Source organism: Arvicanthis niloticus, chromosome 23, assembly GCF_011762505.2.
Source record: "Arvicanthis niloticus isolate mArvNil1 chromosome 23, mArvNil1.pat.X, whole genome shotgun sequence".
NCBI classification, from domain to species: Eukaryota; Metazoa; Chordata; class Mammalia; order Rodentia; family Muridae; genus Arvicanthis; species Arvicanthis niloticus.
In genome coordinates this window covers 17792661-17811748 of record NC_133430.1, presented here as the reverse complement: position 1 = coordinate 17811748, position 19088 = coordinate 17792661, and the positions used below count along the sequence as shown (strand labels likewise).

At 42.5% G+C, this 19088-nt stretch overlaps 1 protein-coding gene across 11 annotated transcripts in view; it reads right to left on the bottom strand.

Moving 5' to 3' along the window:
- Ttc7b (tetratricopeptide repeat domain 7B) overlaps positions 1-19088 on the bottom strand; it is a 219320-nt gene that overhangs the window by 100427 nt on the left and 99805 nt on the right. For 6 of the 11 annotated variants that reach the window (XM_076921409.1, XM_076921413.1, XM_076921419.1 and 3 more), the window contains 5 exons: positions 18790-18868; positions 14248-14420; positions 6712-6813; positions 4492-4555; positions 940-1077 (listed from right to left, as the gene is read on the bottom strand). In XM_076921409.1, coding sequence (XP_076777524.1) covers positions 940-1077; positions 4492-4555; positions 6712-6813; positions 14248-14420; positions 18790-18868 — 556 coding nt within the window. The remainder of the gene's footprint in view (positions 1-939; positions 1078-4491; positions 4556-6711; positions 6814-14247; positions 14421-18789; positions 18869-19088) is intronic. The other 5 variants (XM_076921411.1, XM_076921412.1, XM_076921417.1 and 2 more) reach the window with 1 other exon arrangement.

The window sequence follows — 19088 nt, the reverse complement described above, 5'->3', positions numbered from 1 at the left end:
ATCACCATTGCCCTGTATAGTCACCAAACCAAAGACTAAAAACAGAATTAAGCTACGCAGGCTCATCTGTGCCCTGGGGTTCCTGCCTAATGTGGTGAGGCCCCCAGGCTGGAGGGCAAGTCAAGCTCTGATCTGATTTCAGCCGATCTGTTACTGTATTTCACTCCCTGTCCTCATGCCCAGAGGCTGTTGCAATGGTTATAAATTTAGAACGAGAAAGATAAATAACACAGAAAAGTTTATTTTAACAAAATAGGTTGTTTCTGTCCCTCTTTCTCTATGTTGCTAAAGGAAAGATAAGTTGGTCTTACTTATTTAGTCTCACCAACATGAAATTTGGTATTCTGGTCAGGAGCTTAATAATTCATAACCCTGGCTCAGATGAACTAACCTCACATGAAACCAAAACATCACATGTCTGTCCTGAGTGCTTCCTAGTAGAGGGGGTGAGAACATCACGGCCCCTTCCCAAGCTCTGGGATCTACCAGTCTACTTCTGAGGAGGCACAGCACTCTAAGCAAAGACAGTGCCTTTCTGACATGCAATGGTTTCTACTAGCCAATCTCAAGTTACTTGTGACTTAAACTGCATTTATCAGGAGTTACAGTCATAGTTTAAAGGAAACTTTTCTGAAGAAAGCAGCATCAGAGACTCTTTGGTTATGATAGATATTATCTGGGAAAGAGACTACTTTGGGAACTGCCGTCCTCCTACACACAGCCTGGAGGGTACGGTCCGCTGAGAGAAAGAAGCTTGCCATCACAGACTAACCACTTAGCCCAGTCACACAGGAGAGCAAAGATTAATAACTAGTCCAATGACATATGCCACTGGCAGAAGGGAACAAAGAACCAGGTCCCTCTTCAAGTCATCTTGCCTCCCCCCCGCCCCCCGCCTCCCCTCTGCACTTGGAAAGCAGCCAGACTTAGCAGCTGTACCTCTGACAGCATCTCATACTGGCCTCTTCTTCCAAGAGCAATGGTCAGTAAATCATAGACCACAGATGCGCTTTGCAGACTGATGAGACGGTCACTCTTGTGTTCAGGAATCCTGCTCAGCACAGCATCTCGGTTGGCCTGAAGGTGACATAAAAAAGAGAAGCACTGTCATGTGGCAAAGAGGCTACCTAGGCTCTCCTGCCTCACAGGGCAGGAGTAAGTAACAAATCTGTCGCCTCAAGTCATACATCCAAAGTCCCCAGAGCACCTCAGGCATAGACTATGGTTTGACTCAACACTGGAGGCCAAATGTAAGCTTCTCAGCAGGGCTGCACAGCCACAAGTGAGCCCCCACCCCACCCCCATGTCTTTCTGTGATCTGGCTTCCACCCTATGCAGAGGAGAGCATCCCCAGCGTGGCACTTCCCATCCTGCAGAGGTGATCAAACCTTCCTCAGTCACTGACACTCAGATCCCTGCATGACACCTCCATGGGAGCAGACCGGTCACAAAGACTAATTCAGTCTTCTAAATGGAAGCACAGAACAGACTTACAAGACAAGAAGTGAGCAATTTTCACTTTGCCACAGAGGACTCAAGAGAACACTGGCCAATTTCATGTGTCTACTGCTTAGCAGACATCATCCATCAGAACAGCTGAGCTTTCCCATGCCGTCCATCCAAAAAGCTCTTCACACCAACATCTTTTCATTGCTTCTAAAACTTAATTTCTCCATGGATTCCTCCAGATACACCAAACAGATAGCGCCTTGATAGCTATCTCATTTTCTCTTTCTTCCCCTAATAGGCAGCTCTAAACCGCTGAAGTTAGATTTCTGCCTGCTTCCCCCACCTGCAGCTCTGCTAATAAATAGTCTCCACTCATGCCTGTCTGAGAAGTGTTCCATTTGAGAATAGTGTTGAGGTTCTGGGGTCACTTGGCCCCCAGGCTGATGTTTATCTTCCTGCCTGGCATTCAGAAAGGCCACACACACACATACACCTTCTCTCTTGCTAATGAGGCAAAATGCCTTATTTCTGTGTGTCCAAGGCATTTAGTTTCAGCCACCCATCAGAACTTACTCACTTGAAAACTCCTGGCTCTTAAATGTCAAAGCCAAATGAGACTATATAGAACAGGCCACTTCCTACAAAGTGAGTCATCTTTTAGGAAAACAAGCCTGCTTTTGAAGAGTTCATTCTAAGTTTTCTTTACGCAGCTCCTTTTGAGCCAGCAAAAGATGCTCTGAAGGAAGGAGGCCTGCTGTAAATGGTCTCTGCTTATTCATTTTCTATAAATTTTCTCTACTCAGACCAATGCCTGGAAGAAAACAAAACAAACAGCTCAGTTACGATGTAGGAGAGGTTTTCAAGTTATTTTTAATGTGTCTTCTTTCCAGACAGCATGGGAAAGCTATAACCTAGAACCTTAGGCAGATACCCAGAGTCCTGACCTGGATGAGGTTAAACAGACACACTGCTAATAACCTCTGCCTCTAGGAGAAAAGTAATTTGCTATGCAGTGAGAAGTGGTGCACTTTCAAATGACTCCTGGCAGGTGGAAAGATGGTAGAGAAGCTGATGCTTCTAAGTTAAAATCGGAGCTAAGAAAGAATATAATTTTCCCAGACATCCAAAGAACAGGTTAGTTCCTGTTTTGGTTTTGAAATTGAGCATATGAATTATCTGTCCCCCAAATGAAAGAAATCAAAGTTCCAAGGGATACTGAGAAGGAAAGCCCCCTAGGGCAACTTCATATAGAAGAGGGTTATAGACAGTCAGTTGGGCAGTTGTAACGTCATAGGATTTCATTGTCCCTGAAAAGATGGTTCCAGAAACTGAATACCATGGAGGCAAACCTGACTGCCTCAAAGGGTCTCAACAACGAATATCATTGTGCCTATCACTTCTGTGAAGGAACAGCTTAGCTGAAGATGTCACTCTACAACATCTATACCACACGAGATGCACGTGCTGTAGACATGTGGCAATGTTTTCCAAATTCCAAATCGGAGCATCTGATCTCACAGTTATTCAGTAGCCCACCAAAGGGATAACACCATGACCAATCACATCTGCATGGGAGAAATTAACGGCCAGGTTATAAAGTGTCCACTACAGTGACACTACACTGACAGGAGCTGCCCTCACAAACCAGTGACACAGCAGTAAGTAAGCAGTCAGTCTTGCTCACTTGAGAAAAAAATGATCATTGAGCCACTGCCAGCATTCTCCCCTATGTGCCTTCTCTGACACTGCCAAGGCAGAGCAGGGACTATAAATGACACCATCCTGAGTTACAAGCTGATGGTCAAGGAAAGATGAACCCAGGGCAACCAGCTTCCCAGAGAGGAAGTGAGCCCAATGACGTCAACAGTGGCCCAGTCGAAAGCAGTGGTAACTCAAGCAGTCTGCCCCTGTAAACACCTCTGGGCCAGTCTGCAGAACAAGAAAACCCCAAGCTTTAACCCGAGGCAAGAGGGTTACATACGCTGAAGCCCTAGCCTGTGCTAGCCATCTCTTCCTAGCATCCCTCTTCTGGCCCTCTGTCCACAGTCACCTAGCATATTTCTCACCTCCAATTCAGCACCACACTGAGGGTGGGCACATCTCTTGCTTTCCTGATGATTATTTTTATCTCTATGGTCAGCCTGATGGGCTGAAATCTCTGAGGAGGGAGCCATACAACTTACACACAGGGGCAGCAAACCAACACAATAGGTGTTCCCTTGCTTACTCTGGCCTCAAGTCTTCATTTATAAAAAGAGGGAATTAGACAGAAAACCCCTGGGGCTTCTAGCAACCTGTGCTTCTGCTCAAGTGCTGGGCACACACCATTGGCCTGTGGTAGTTCTAATTACTTCACTACAGCATCCCCAAGGCACCAAGCCAGGGTTGGGATCCTTATGCTATACAGAACAGAAGCCCCAGAGACAACAAGTATGTTGTTTAGACCAAAGGTCAATATCTTGGCCAAACACTGAGAGTGAATTTCAAAGGATGCTATTGGTCTGGCCAGAACACCCCCGACCAAAGCAAGGCAAGGGCATCCCCACAGCCTGAGATTCTGTAGGGTTAGGATCAGGAGGAGGTGAGAGAGCAGGGTGAGAACACTAGAAAGTTCCATCCAGCTCCTGCCAGGAAAGTAGAGGTAGATGTGCTCACAAGTGATCCACTTAGGCGCTGTCTTCATACCCTGCACACTGAGGCAATGATGCACAGTGTGCTCTCCCTGGACAGTTTTCCTCTGGGGACCATTTTCACCAGGGTTTCCTTATACGTGAGAGTGCTGATACCCAATCATACTTGGCAGATGGATAAACCAAAAACCCTTTCTACTGTTGTAGAACTCAAGGTGACCAAGGAACGTGCCAGCTGTCTGGGGATTCAGAGACATTTTTCTTTTTAAACCCCCACTGCTTTTCCCTCCACGTAGGCATTCCTTCTGGAAAGTTTTCTCGAGACCAAAAATCATCATAATGAGGGAATAGCCACAACAAGAAAGGGATTCTTGGGACTGGGGAAAAAGCAATGAAATCACATTCCACTTACCATAGATTCACTAATGAGCAGTAACAGCAGCGCCTCTTCAGTATTTTCTTGAGGACAAAAAATGCTGCATAAAGAAAACCAACTTTGGTAGATGGCACTTTTGAAATAACAAGAGATACACTACTATAAGCAAAGCACAATGCTAAAAGCATCTCCATTTTTATATAGAGTCCATGAAAAACACTGTGTAATTTGGGCACTTGGATTAGTTTGCTCATTTCTATGGCAATCTGTGGAATTAATACATCTCAGCTATACATTTTAATGGCAAGCAGACGGGTGACATAAAACAAGAAAAACTCAAGTTAAAAGCCCAAATAACATATGTACTATTACAGAGGCAGAGAGTGAAGTCAGTACAAATGACAAGGACAACATACATAATAGGGCGTCCTTCACAAAGGCTCTTGTCTTACCGGCTTCCTGCTAACTACTGCAACTTATTTTGCCATTCTGATGAAAGGGTAGGAGTGGCTTCAGGGACTGAACATGCATCCTAATACTGAAGAAATTTGTGAGCTATCTTAACTTAAACACCTGTCTCATTCTGGGGCAGCGTGCACGAGCAGTCTCTGTTAATCTATCTCATGGTATTTGGCTGAACCCTAAAATCTTAGACAAAAAGAAAAAGCTCTAAAGCTCAGTGTTGCTGAGGATTAGGAAACAATAAAAACCCAAACCCACCCCAGCCCTCACCCTCATACCCCAGGCCTTGGCTCTGTAGGCACGGGCAGCACCCCCACCCCCTCTAGAGCTCTAGACTCTGGAGTACAATTCTGCATATTATTACCAACTGGGCCAAACAACTTGTTCCCTGAGAAATGAAAATAAGTTTATAATAAATAAAAATAAACTTGGCCAAAACCAAAACAAGCCATTGCTTATTTTGATGATAACTAAATAAGGACTAAATTTATACCTTCCTGAAAACAACCTAACAATCATTTAATTGAGATTTCCTTTCCTCAAATTAAAAAAGAAAAAGGTAAAATCCCACATTTTGGGGGGGGGGGGGGTAATTATAAATCCTTGTTCTCTTTCTGCTGCAGCAGAGAACACGGAAGTAATCCGGGAAGTCTAGTGCCTGGTCCTCCTGCACAACTCTGCCTGTGGGTATTGCTAGGGCCAAGCAGGGCTTCAGCAAGGCTGGCCATGGAATGGACAGTGGGATTCTGGGCCTGGAGCCAAAGCTTCTTTGAGGAGTCAGCTTATGGTATTCTGGGTTTTCAGAAAACAGAACACTTTTTATTATTCCCTGATCTCCTGGCCATGCTTACATGCAATTGGGACCTTGTAAATAAATGAGCAGGCCTGAATCATTTTTCTAATAGCTAGCTAGTCCTGTATTGTTCAGACTAATTGAAAAGAGAGAGCCCAAGCCGTGCTAATTATGACTTAACACCAGCCAATTCAGTCCATGGATAATCTCCAAATTCCATCTGAGCCATCCAGTCTACTTAAATGCTAGGTTGTGTTATTTTTACCAGAGTTGCTAACAAGCAGCGCATTAACTGCATCTAATTCCACTTCCTGGGCCTTTCTTGTATGACAGATGGATGGACTCTAGGAAGCTCCAGGGCTGGGGACAAAAAGTGGAAGATACAGAGAAACAAGCTTGAAAAACATGCCGAAATGTTCCCTCAGAACAGTTGAGCCTTCCTGAGAGCCATTTCTGGTCAGTTCTTTTCTTCCTTGCGCATACAAGGTAGAGCTCAGGATGGGTAGTCAAAACTATCGGGGCCGTCCTTTTGGGACATTTTCTTCTCTGAGGCCCAAATACTTCAGGCGGAGATCCTGTTGTGCCCTGGCCTCAGTTCTGGAGAGTAAGAAGATGGAGGGCTAGATCCACAGGGAGCTGTATGAGGACAGGGTACCATTAGACCATGGGACTAGCTCCCAAGATCCAGCAGGCACAGGGAGAGGCTGAGGATGAGAGGTTTCCAGGCTCAGCCTAGCCATGACCTTCCAGGGATGACCTCCAGGCAACCTGCCCATTTCTTTAGTTTGGATAAACTCATCAGTGTATCTTGTAGTTTTGTAGGACTCAGGGAAGGAGGTCCCTCAAGGCACTGACAGTTACCTTTTTTTCTAAAGCTGCCAAGTAATTTTTTAAAAAAATGTTCCCCTGCTATATACAGTTGTTAGAGCAAGCAAAAACAAGCAAATAAGAACAGAGAAAATGAGTCAAGCTATCCGACTGTATTTTAGCTATCTTGTCACCTGAGGTGGAAGTGGCTGTGTAAAGTAGTGGTCCCTGGGGAGTGACTGTGACTCTGTGTGGCTTTTGGAGCAGCACTGGACGCTGATTCAATCATGATCCAGCTGATGAGCCCAGAGAAGGAAAGGGGATTTCAATTAGTAATGGAGAGCAACTTGAGCAGGGGCAGCAGGTTCAGCCTGAAGACTACACGGACCTCCCCACAGCTCTCTCCTTTTTGTCAATTCATATGGATCAGCAACTCCCTATGACAATAAGGGGGGGGAGGGGTTTCATCAGGTCAGCCCGGCTCTGTAAAGTGTTCCTCAATGCAGGGATCAGATAGGCTCTAACTCTCCCACCTCAGCCTCCTGATGACACCTTGTCATCTCACATCCCTAGAAATGCATCCCTGGGGAGGGGGCAGGTCTCTCTGCATAATGACTTTAAGGGAAAAGTGTGGAGAACAAAGAGTTCTGCCAGCAAAAGTCACCCTGACCTTGTGATGTTCATTGTCTTTCCAAACCTCTGCACAGCCCACTAGAAGGTCCAGAGCCAAGGCATTACCCAGGAGATTGGCTCCTTCTCCTTTATCTCCCAGGGAGGACACCCCAAGACCTGAATTCAAGAGTACTCATTCACTACCTTCTCATTAGTCACTTATAGGCATGATGGTGGTGTTTAATCTCCTGCTTTGTTTGTGGTAATTTTCTAGTCTAATATGCATGTAAGTATCCAAGCCATCAAACATGCTTTTACAAGGATGAAAGGAAAAACACACATGAATATATACTGAGGGACATACACCACAGCTTCTATTAGTCCCAAACAGAACAGGTAAATAACTCCAATGGCCATAAGGGAACAGGCCAGCACACTGACATTTATAAAACAGAATAGCATACAACACTGAAAATAAACTACTGAGACATGGAAAACTCTTGTGTGAATTGTTCACATGGAACATCGGACAAGAGTTTCTATAAAGGAACAAAACGACTGACCATTGTTGAAGAGGACACAATGGCTTGTTTATTTTGAAATGGAGTCTCACTATGCTGCTGTCCAGGCTGGTCTTACAGGTGTGTCACCATGCCAGACACACAGCGTGGCAAAACCGGACAAAAGGCTGGGGACATGATTCAGCAGGTGAAGGAACATGCCACCACACCAGAGGACCTGAGTGTGGTCCCTAGAATCCACATGGGAGAAGACGAGACCTGACTCTTCAAGGTGTGCTCTGGCCTTGGCAGGCACACACTTACTTGGACACACAATAAGCAAAAGTAAAACAAAAAACCACCGCCGGACTAATCCCTGGGCTAGTCATCAGGACAGGAGCAGTTGGCGCCTGGGAGGGCTCTGTTAGTGTCTGCTTTTTGAGCAGCATGCTGTCATACATACACACTCACCTCAATGAAAGCCACTGCTTGCTTTTCATCCACTTAGCATCCCAGCAGTTAAGCTTACCCTAAAACTAAATATGCCAAAGCAGGCACCCTCACAAAAAGACCCAGAGGGCAAAGGCCTACAACAGACCACCATTCCCATCTCTTGACAGGAGCATAGCCTCCCCTTCACATTTGGGTACAGTGAGGGCAGAGCTTTTGGGGACCTTGGTTTTTAGGGCAGCCCATTTTGGCCACCACGCGGAATGGTCATTTTGGTTTGCTGGAGCTAGAAGAATCTGAGATACCTAAACTACAGTTTTTAGGCTATGAGGTGTAACCTCATAGACTCATAAAACTGAATTTGAGAGTCATAGAAAATCTGGCAACAGTAAAATGTTTGAGTGCAGTGACCAAAGTTAATTCAAAATCAAACACAAACAAACACAATGTCCCAGGCACCAAGAACCTTACTGCAGCCTTTGTTCTGAACACAACACACATACACACTGTTAACATTCATCACAATGTTCTGAACACAACACACATACACACTGTTAACATTCATCACAATGTTCTGAACACAACACACATACACACTGTTAACATACATCACAATGTTCTGAACACAACACACATACACACTGTTAACATTCATCACAAATTACAGTATTTGTACCATACATACAAAGCTCTATGCTCTTCTAGAAACATAATGGCTTAATTACAGAAATAAAGACTTTTAATGTTTTTTTAACGGTCATTCCTCAGCATGTAAGCGCAAAATTAGTCTATATTGTTATATTAGAGGGTTTGGTTTTAAAACTACTGTTTGAGTTTCTGATTCGAGTTGCAAAAAAAAAAAAACCTGTTCTATGAATTTTGGTTTGAGAAGAGGACAGAATATCCAATAATTTCTGAGGTAGCCCCAGACATACTGCATCCACTTTATACTATGTATTTATACCAAGTGGCAGAATCAACAATTATGAAGCCAAAATACTGATAGACTCTGAAGAATGCTAAAGAGGCTCTCTCTCTGTCCCACAGAATCAAAAACTCAATTAAGATTTTATTCTTCATGTAAAAATATTAGTACATCCATCTGATTAAGACACCAATTTGTTTTCAACTTTCAATAAAGGGTAAATTATATGCACCCTAAACAATTGTTTTAAAATCAATTTCTTGATAATTTGTCAGTAAATGTTTTATTTGTATACCGCTTCACATATCTAAATGCCCAAGGTTGCATTTAGATATGTCTTGAGTGACATATCTATATATCTTAAAAATGTCTTGAGTGAGAAGTTTACAAATGAAAGAGCTTAACAAGTTATAACCTCAACTATAAGTCTGAACAGAGAAGGAGAGTTTGGGGCTATTGACCAAACTAAAGTTTGAACACCTAATGAGCCAGCTAGAAGACAGTGGCACCACCCTGCCTCAACTGCTGCTGTGTTAGACAGTTAGCCTCACTACGGTAGTAAAGGAACACCACACAAGCAGAAGCCTAGTGTGTTTCTATCTCTACTAAAATACCAACTAAAGAAGAGGCTGTGCACATACAAATTCAGAATGCTGAAAGTTGATTAGTGTGGAAATTAATGAAACACAGAACAGACTCAAAACAGATAAAATAAATAAAACAGAAGGTTGGTTCTTCAAAGAGATAAACAAATGACAGGTTTTCAGTGGACAGGTAGTCTGCTCCCAACCCCCAAAGGCAGAAAGGAGCCAGAGAAAAGATAGAATGTAACAAGGGACTCCACAGAAAAAAGAAACATGAGAAAAGATAGAATGTAACAAGGGACTCCACAGGAAAAAGAAACATGAGAAAAGATAGAATGTAACAAGGAACTCCACAGGAAAAAGAAACATGGCTGACTAGGAAGGTATATGGTGAAAAACTATGGCTCTGACGAGAGAGCCAAACTTATACAAGGATACAAATCACTAAGGCAGATTCACTAGGACACATAACAAGGAGCTCCAAGAAAAGCCACACACAAGAAAAGCCAGGACAGATGCTCTGCAGCAAATCCTACGTGATATTTCAAGACAATTAATACCAATCCCTCAAGTTCTTTTTTAAAAGAAAAGAAATAATCCCTGACTCTTTTTATATGACTAAAATTATCCAGATGCCCCCAAAGACAAAGGTTTTATAAGAAAACTATAGGACAATATCTTTTAGAAATGCAGGTGTAAAAATTTCCAAGAAAAAAATACAGAACCCCAAAACAAATTTTAAAACACTGTACACTATGATCTAATGGTATTTATCCCAGGGATGCAAGGCTAGTTCAACATCTGAAAATCAATGAGTGAAAGGCACTGTAATCAGGGACAAACCCCACAATTAGCTGAACAAATACAGAAAAGGCACCTGACAAAATTCAATAGTCCATGATAAAGACAACAGCCTAGGAGCCAGAGGGATTGTTTTCAATCCGCATAGAGCATCTACAAAAGCCTACAGCAAACGCTGGCATCAACCTGAAAGGCACTGGCTACTTTCCTTGTCTTAAGATCAACTGGAAAAGGATGTTTTCTCTTATCACTTCTATCTACACTGTAATGGAGGAGTAATACGTCTAAGAAAGAAAATGAAATAAAAAATACCTAGCTTTGAAAAGAATGAGTAAAATTATCTATTTACAGATGACAGAATAGCCTAAGGAAACTAAAAAAAAAAAAAAAAAATTAGCAAATTCAGCAAGGTTGTAATATATAATATCAAAATACAACTGTAGAGTGAAAACTTATAAAGACCATTTTATGAAATATATATAGGCTTTTTCTTTACCCTAAACCTGAGCAAAAGAATGCAAGTTCCAGAAAGCGAAACTGGATGTAAGATTTCAGGTTTTCACTGCCACAGGTCACATTCCGGGTGGAGGGCATTATCCCTGAATCAGAGGACACTTGCTGGATTAACATTCCTCAAGCCTCAGGGTGGGGCTATGGCAAGTGAGAAATAGTTAACCTGAAATAGTTGGTAATGACAGGGTAGGGCACAGTGACATGGTAAAACTACATTTTTGAGAAGAATGAGTATGCAGAGTGATTTTCAAGTGGCTCTAAATCATTTAGGGTGGATTCCTCTGAAATGTTCCACTGTTCTTGGTTACGCCCCCCCCCCCACCTTGAGGTTTTCCCAGTGTTACAGCCTGCTGATGTTCAAAATTTGTAAATCAACCAATCATGTGTAACCGCACGAAAATTCCTTCCTTTCCCCACCCCATGCTATAAAAAAAATCCCTCAGCTTGCTGGCTTTTTGTCAAAATTCTGTTGCTGCGTGGACGAGCAGTTTTGTACCGTGGCTAGCCAACTTTCTCCCTAATAAACCTCTGCTAATTGCATCCAGGTACAGTGTCTTGAGAGTTTATGGGTGGTCGTGACTTCCCGAGACTTGAGAGAGGGTCTCCACAACATCAATGCTTCTTCCATATTCTTGCAGTGACTAGTTATAAAGTGTAGTTAAGAATGAACAGAAGAGGTCATACTGATGACAAGCTGATCTATGAGGGCCGACATCAACTTTACCACCTTTATGTTAAGAGGAATGTGTAAGTACTGAGTTCCTTGCTCAAGGAGCTAATGGCAATTGATAGCTGCTGGGGAAAAGACAGTTTTCTTTAAGGGTGTGGGCCCTGGTATGTTAACCATGCTCCAGTGGAAGGCCACATATCCAAGAGCATATGGGTAACACAGACTGGACTTGATGCACGAGACAGTACTACACTACTGCTCTGGGTTCTGCCCCCCAGCACCCTGTTCTAGTTTTGCTTCTCTGCTGCTGTCATAAAAACCATGATCAAAAGCAACTTAAGGAAGAAAGGCTTGACTTCATCTTACAGCTCCTAGGTCACACTCCAACTCTACGGGAAGTCAAGGCAAGAACCCATGGAAGGAATCTGGAGACAAGAACCATGGAGGAATGCTGCTTGCTGGCTGTTCTCAGCTCATGCTCTCATATGGTCATGCCTAACTAACTTTCTTCCACAGCCAGCTAGGTAAGGATGGCACTGCCCACAGTGGACTGAGCCCTCCTATATAAATTAGCCATCTAGACAATGTCCCATAGATATGCCCACAGACCAGGATGATTTAGGTAGTTCCTCAATTAAGGTTCTCTCTTCCCAAATAATTCTAGATTGTATCCTTTACAATAAAAACTAAAACCAGCACACACCCACTTTCAAAGCAAAGGAAAAAAGACTTGTGCATGCACATAACCAAAAAATTAGGAATGTGTGTAACAAAAGAAACACAGACCTTAAACCCTGAAAACTAAGAGCCATTTTTGAAGTGATTTTAAAAGCATAAATAAATAACCATCTGTTGCTCACAGACCAGAAGGTTTAACACTGTATTTTAATGTGATTAAAATGCAGTATTATTTGCACTGTTTCACAAGTTATAAGTTCAAGACAATTCCTATCAAAATTCCAGTGCTTTTTTTTTTCCCCCAGTGCTTTTAAAAATGTATTTCTGGCATAAATGAGCAAGCAGATCCACAAATGCACAGGAGTTTAAGAGACTGGGAGGAGCAACAGCTCAGAGTGCTGGGTATTACTTTTAGAGTAGTGAGGTCCTTTCAACCGGACTTCGGTGATGCATTCATAACTATGCATGTACTGCAAGCCAATGAAATCTATACTCTAAGTCAGAGAGCTGGACTTAGTCCTTTACATGTGAGTTATAGGCAGAAATCAAACAGATCGTGTGTATCTGTATGAAATTCAGCTTGTAACGTACTGTAGGACCACCTCCCAGAATCCTCCTAACATCAACAGAAAGCTGACATCAGAATGGTGTCAAAGGAGTGACAGGACAACAACTTAGGAAACACCAAAGAGACCGGTGAAATGTGCGTGTTTCTGTCTCTGAGGTAAGGCTGTGCTGGGACAGAGCTCCACCCAGGTGTCACTGGATGAGAAAGATAGTGACAGAGAACCTCTGTGTACTTGGTAAAACTGTGTACATTCAGAAGCCTCTAAAGTGGGAAATGAACCTGGACTTTATTTTAACGATGTAAAAATCACTTAAAACTTGAATCTTCAATCTGCTTCTGGATAGTCCCTCACGGGGGAGTCCATGCTCCATAGTGAGCTAGGGGACTGCCAGAACAGGTGTTTCATGAATCTAGACAAGGGCTGAGGGGACGCATAGCTTGTAACTCAGGTAGTTGTTTAGCATGGCTGGAAAAGGGAAGATCAAAACTAAATTAGAGAAGTCACAGGGAAAATTCAGGAATGTGGCCCCTTGTCTAAGTCTGCATAAGAAATGCACTGTATAAGGTGACTATGAGGGAAGAGACACTGGGGTCAGAATAGGAACAAGAAGCTGCTGGCCCAAGAAGACTGGGCTCTCAAAAGAGGTGACATGATTTCGGATGACACATAAGGAGCCAGAAGCCAGGCAGCCTATCCCATGGTGTGCTCCCAGGGCACCCTGGCTGTGTGACAACACTGCAGAAGTCCCCCAACAAGTCACTTTTCTCTTTGTAGAGATTTAGAAAGGCCACCAGGCCTTGTCTTTGAACAACAGGCAGAGAGGGAACTCAAGGGCTCTGAGGGGTAGTATGGAAATGAATGAGTTCCTCCCAGCCCCTCCCTCTCCAGCCTCCATCCTCCTGACAGGGAGGACTTAGACCTAACAAGGCAGTAGCCCCCAACCCCTTTTCCTCTAAGGAAGCCAGGTCTCAAATTCAAATCTTACAAAAATAAGTAAGTTCTAAAGAGACATCTCCTCCCAACTGCTGGCAAATCATTCATTGTCCTTATACGTGGTTTGGCTTAGAACAGACTTTTTTAAATGATGGAGGGATTACTGAGGAAGTGAATGCCTACTGCCTCTGGCCATAAACAGTGGCTGCTGACTGCTGCATGGCTGGGGTTCCTGTGATGAGTAGAGAGAGAGAATCCCATGAAGTGACACAGCAGCTGACAGCTGAGGAAGGACACAGCACTGAGAGAATGGCTGCTCACGAATATAGAACCTGCTAGAGTGACAGACAGTGCTGAGGTCTGTGCAGAACCGTCAGGTATGCTCATCTGATTTACATGGGCAAAACCCAGCCTGTGCTTCTCTGACCTTAAACATTCCCACCTTCCCTTCCCATCCCAGGGTCCCATCCCAGCTAAGGCCATAAAGTCCCATACTTCTCTCCTGAGTAGACACGGGCTCTGCGAGGGAGGGTGTAGGTTTTAGTGTTTGCTCCTTTCCGGAGAGGGTCATCCAGAGGTGACTGGCAGGGAGGCTCCTCCAGAGGGTTCCAGTAGCTCTGCTCACACATGCCCCGTAACAAGATTTCTGCCAATTGCCTGGCTATTGTCTGGGAACAGAGAAGAAGAATGGCATGATTATTAATCTGTTTTCTATCATCCACTCCATCAGTATCATCTATCAGTTATCACTATGTTTGAGACATTATTGCAATACTCAGAATTTAAAAGACTCAGAATTAATTGTTTACTTCTATATGAAAATCATACCCATTTATAGCAAAAGAAAATATAGTATGGTAAGACATGTGAGCACTTTTTAAGAGGATTTATTTTTATTATTTTATTTTAATTATGAATAAGTGTGTTGGGGGACATGCATACATGAGTGCAGGTGAAGCCAGGAGGTTTGATCCCCATGGAGCTGTAATTACAGGGGTTGTAGGCCACGTGACATGGGTGGGTGCTGGGAATTGAATTCTAAGCCTCAGCAAGAGCAGTACCTGCACTTACCCACTGAGCCATCTCTGCTCAGTCTACATACACACCAAACAGGTTTTAGACCCCAAATAACTAAAAAAGTCTTTTCTAAGAGCTCTTGGGTGAACTGCAGGTGTTTTCATCACCCTGCAGCAGATGCTCGCTATAGTTCAAACCCAGAGGAAAGCCAGGACTCAACTTCAATGACAGTATCTCTGAAGGAAAACAAAACAAAACAAAATAAAACTCAACAGAGCCATATATACACTGCAAACACTCAAAGGACCAGCATCCTTAGTCACACGACACCACCACAGGATGCAGCACTTGGGGAGTGGGGTGCCCTACTTTCTGTCCATCCAGACCTCCCAGCTCAAAAGCTTAGAAGCTAGCTTTGTATAGCAGGAAGGCAAAATGTGGGCTGCAGCTCCTGACGAGAAAGAGCTTTCTTCAAAGCTAGTGGGCATCTTCCACCTCCTTGTGAAAATCCAGAAATACTCAGACCTTTTCCTTCTAGTCAGTGCAGGTTAAAATGTTTCCTGAATCCTCTGCAATACCACTGCCTAGAACATTATCCAAATGACATGCAAGAGCTACAGATATACAAAGAAGGGTCTTGTTGATAAAGGAATATTGATATTACTTCCTTCCTTCCTTCTGTGCGTGTATGCATGTGCATGTGTGTGTGCATATGTGTACGTGCACTCATGTCTCCCTAACCCCCATTTTCAAACAGAATCTCTGCATCCCAGGAATTCAATCCTCAATCACTCAGAGCTGCAAAATAAAACTCCAAGCAATGGGGCTTTCCATTAGGGTTTGTGTTCTTTGGAAGATACAGAGTGCTGCCGCTCCCTGAGAATGAGCTTTTAAAAGAAATGTGTTCAGAAGAGAACTTCCTTAGGCTTCATCCATATGAAGCTTCCTAAGACTCTCCAAGGAAACTTAAATGCAAGCAAATCATTAGCTTGGTAGCTTCTGAGAACCACCGGGTAAAGGCAAATTTTCTTGATTATCCCCATGTAGAACCCACTGCCTTTAAATGTCTACAAGAATGTGAAAATAAATGCATCTAGAGCATTCCCAGCTGAGCTATCTGTAAAGATCTCATAAGAACACAATTTCCAGGACCTAATCAGTACCTGAGCTTCCTCCCTGGGCCCTCCAGTTCTGTGCCATTTGATCTCACTGCAGTCATACGAGCGAATGGCTTCTGCTGAAAGCCTCAGCTGACAGAATCACTCTCCTCTTACTATGGCCGTGATATAAATGTTAAAAAAGAAAGCTGAATAAAGAACCCTGGTCCCACATCCACTCTTGAGACTGTCTTAAAGGGCAGGATCCAACGGCATTTAGTACATCATAGGGTTGTGACTCTTCCTAACTATCTACTTCCAGGACATTTTGTCACCCCAAATGAAACTCTATATCTTTTAAAGCTCCAGCTTCTCGTCTGCCAGTCTCAAACCCTGAGAACAACCAATGCATTTTCTGCCTTTATGGGTTTGCCAGTTTAGAAGATCTCACAGAAATGGGTACAATATGGGTCTTCTGTGGTCTGCTTCTATTGTGTGGTGCAGAATTTACAGGACTCCTCCATGCTGTTGCTCTTTCTTTACTAGCATCCACCCTTTTATTGCTGAACAAGATGGATGTACCCCATTTTGTTCATTCATTCAGTTTGTTTCCAGTTTTTGTTAGAAATGGTGTTATTGTGAACCTTCATGTCCAAGTTTGTGTTTAAAATTTGTTTAAACTCTTCATTAAAGTCTAGGAGTGGAATGCTATAAATATACTTTTAAATCCCTTTCTGCTATGCTTTCACATAAAATCAAGTTCACAAAACAGCTTTAACATCTTGCAATTGTTACTGACAGTAAAAAGAATCATATAGTTATCAAATTCCTTGGCGCTGCTGTAGACCTGCTCCATTGGAACTGTGGATCCTGTAGACAAGTGAGGACACGGATTAGCTCAGCATCTCTCAACAGAGCTAGAGATGTACATCATTGGCAAAGCACTTGACTAAAACCCAAACCACAGGTCCTCAGATAATTCTCATGCACTGCTTCAGGTCAGCACTCAACAGATTAGAAACGGTTTAAGTGACTTCAACATCCCATAGCTGAGAGCAAAGGCATACTTTGATTCAGAATGATGTAAAGTGAGAAATGTATCCCTTCATGTTAACAATACCAGCTCATGGCTGAAATGTCCAAGGGTAATTCCAGATACCACATAGACTCAAGGAGGCTCCTCCCTAGTCATCTCAAGAAAACAATGGAAGATATCTATCTATCTATCTATCTATCTATCTATCTATCTATCTATCTATCTATCTGTCTGTCTGTCTATTATATCTATCTATCTATCTATTATATCTATCTATCATCTATCTATCTATCTATCTATCTATCTATCTATCATCTATCTATTATATCTATCTATCTATCTATCTATTATATCTATCTATTATATTTATCTATCTATTATATCTATCTATCTATCTATCTATCTACCGATCTTCCATCTTTCTTTTCTCTTCCTTTCTCTCTTACTTTTTCTTTCTCTCTTCACTCTCTCTCCCCTCCCCTCTTTCTTGGTCAACAGAAATGTTCCACTTTGAAACACTGCTCTCCTCAGTGTGCTTCTAAAGCAATTCAAATTGACCAGTTGAAAAGCCTTATGGGAGTCTGAGAATAAGTAAGCTTGAGACAAAAGATATCTGGCAAAAATTTTCATGTAATCATTGCAGGTTTTTGTGCCTTGAAGGACCTTTGAAAAATCAAAATGTTTTCCCTGAATACAAGACAAATAAGTAAATCAATATAAAATGTTTAAGTTTTGATCGTGTGAGTGTGTGCATGTGTGAGTGTATGTAAGATTACTTATCTAGTTCAACAACATATTCTAGAAATCCTTCTGTTTAGCTGTCCAGCCCCATATGTATCTCTACATCCTAAAACCTTGGAGATTCCCAAATGAAGCTCTCTATGCATTTCCCATGATATGAATTTCTCAGCCTTGTCCAAATGAACATTCTCAACAACAATTAAGGACAAAGATGGCTAATAAAAGATAAAAGAGACTGCAGATTTATATAGGGTTGCTACATCAATTGTGACATAGGACATTTATTAGTACAGTGAGCACTAGGCCTTCATGGAGTTGATGATTAATGCTACAGTTTATATGAAAAAAGAATATCTTTTGTAATTCTCTTTTAAGTTTTGTCATCATACCATTATCCAAACAACCAGTACTTGGGGATCTTACTGCATGTCCTACCGTGGACTAACTAGGTACTCACTAAGATGTCTACAAACACAAAGATAACGAGTGCTAGTTAGGGTGTAGAGAAAGCAGAATCCTTAAAAGTGCTGGTGGGAATGTAAAATGGGGTAGCTGCTTTGGAAAACAAAATCTCCTCAAACTGTTCAAAACAGAGTTTTCACATGGCCCAGTAGTTCTACTCCTCAGCACAGAGAAAGAAAGAAGACATGCTCACTCAAAAGCCTGTACACAATGTCCCCACTGAAGCATTAATCATAACAACCCAAATACCCATCAACTGAAAAGAAAGTGGGTGAATAAAATGTGACAGACTTAAAAAATAGAATATTATTTGGCAATGTAAAGAAAATACCAAGGCAATATGGAAGAAGAATCTTAAACAAATTGATGCTAAATGAAGGGGACCGGTCACAAAAGACCATACTGTGTAACTCTACTTATAGGAAATGCTCAAAATAGGTAAATCCACAGAAAAGAAATGCAAGTGATTGTCAAGAGCTTGGGGAATGGGAGCAGGAATGGACTACTCATGAGTCTGGGTTTCCTTGAGGAGTGATTAGTGTTCTGAAACTAAATATTAAATATTAAAACACTGAAATGCACCCTTACAGCAGGTGAATCACCCACGTACAGAGTCTATGTGGACACATGTCATGTAAACATACATGGAAGCCAAATGCCCTGGGAGCCTCGGATCAGACTCACCATTCGCAGGTTTTGTGTTGTTCTCGTCTCCACAGCTCTGAGAAGCTCTCTAAATCTCCCGACTCCTCTTGTCAAGTTCCTGGGTACACACAGAATTGGACATGGTTTCCATCTGGCATGGTATTATTATCAAGTATTTTATACACAGATTTCAGTGCATTTTATCTACATAAAAGCTGTTGGCTAGAATTCAAGCAAATGATTATTCTACACACACCAGTCTGTCTTTTTTAAACTGACCTAACACACATACATAATTTGTGTGTATATGTGTGTGTGTGTTTTCGACCTAATTGAAT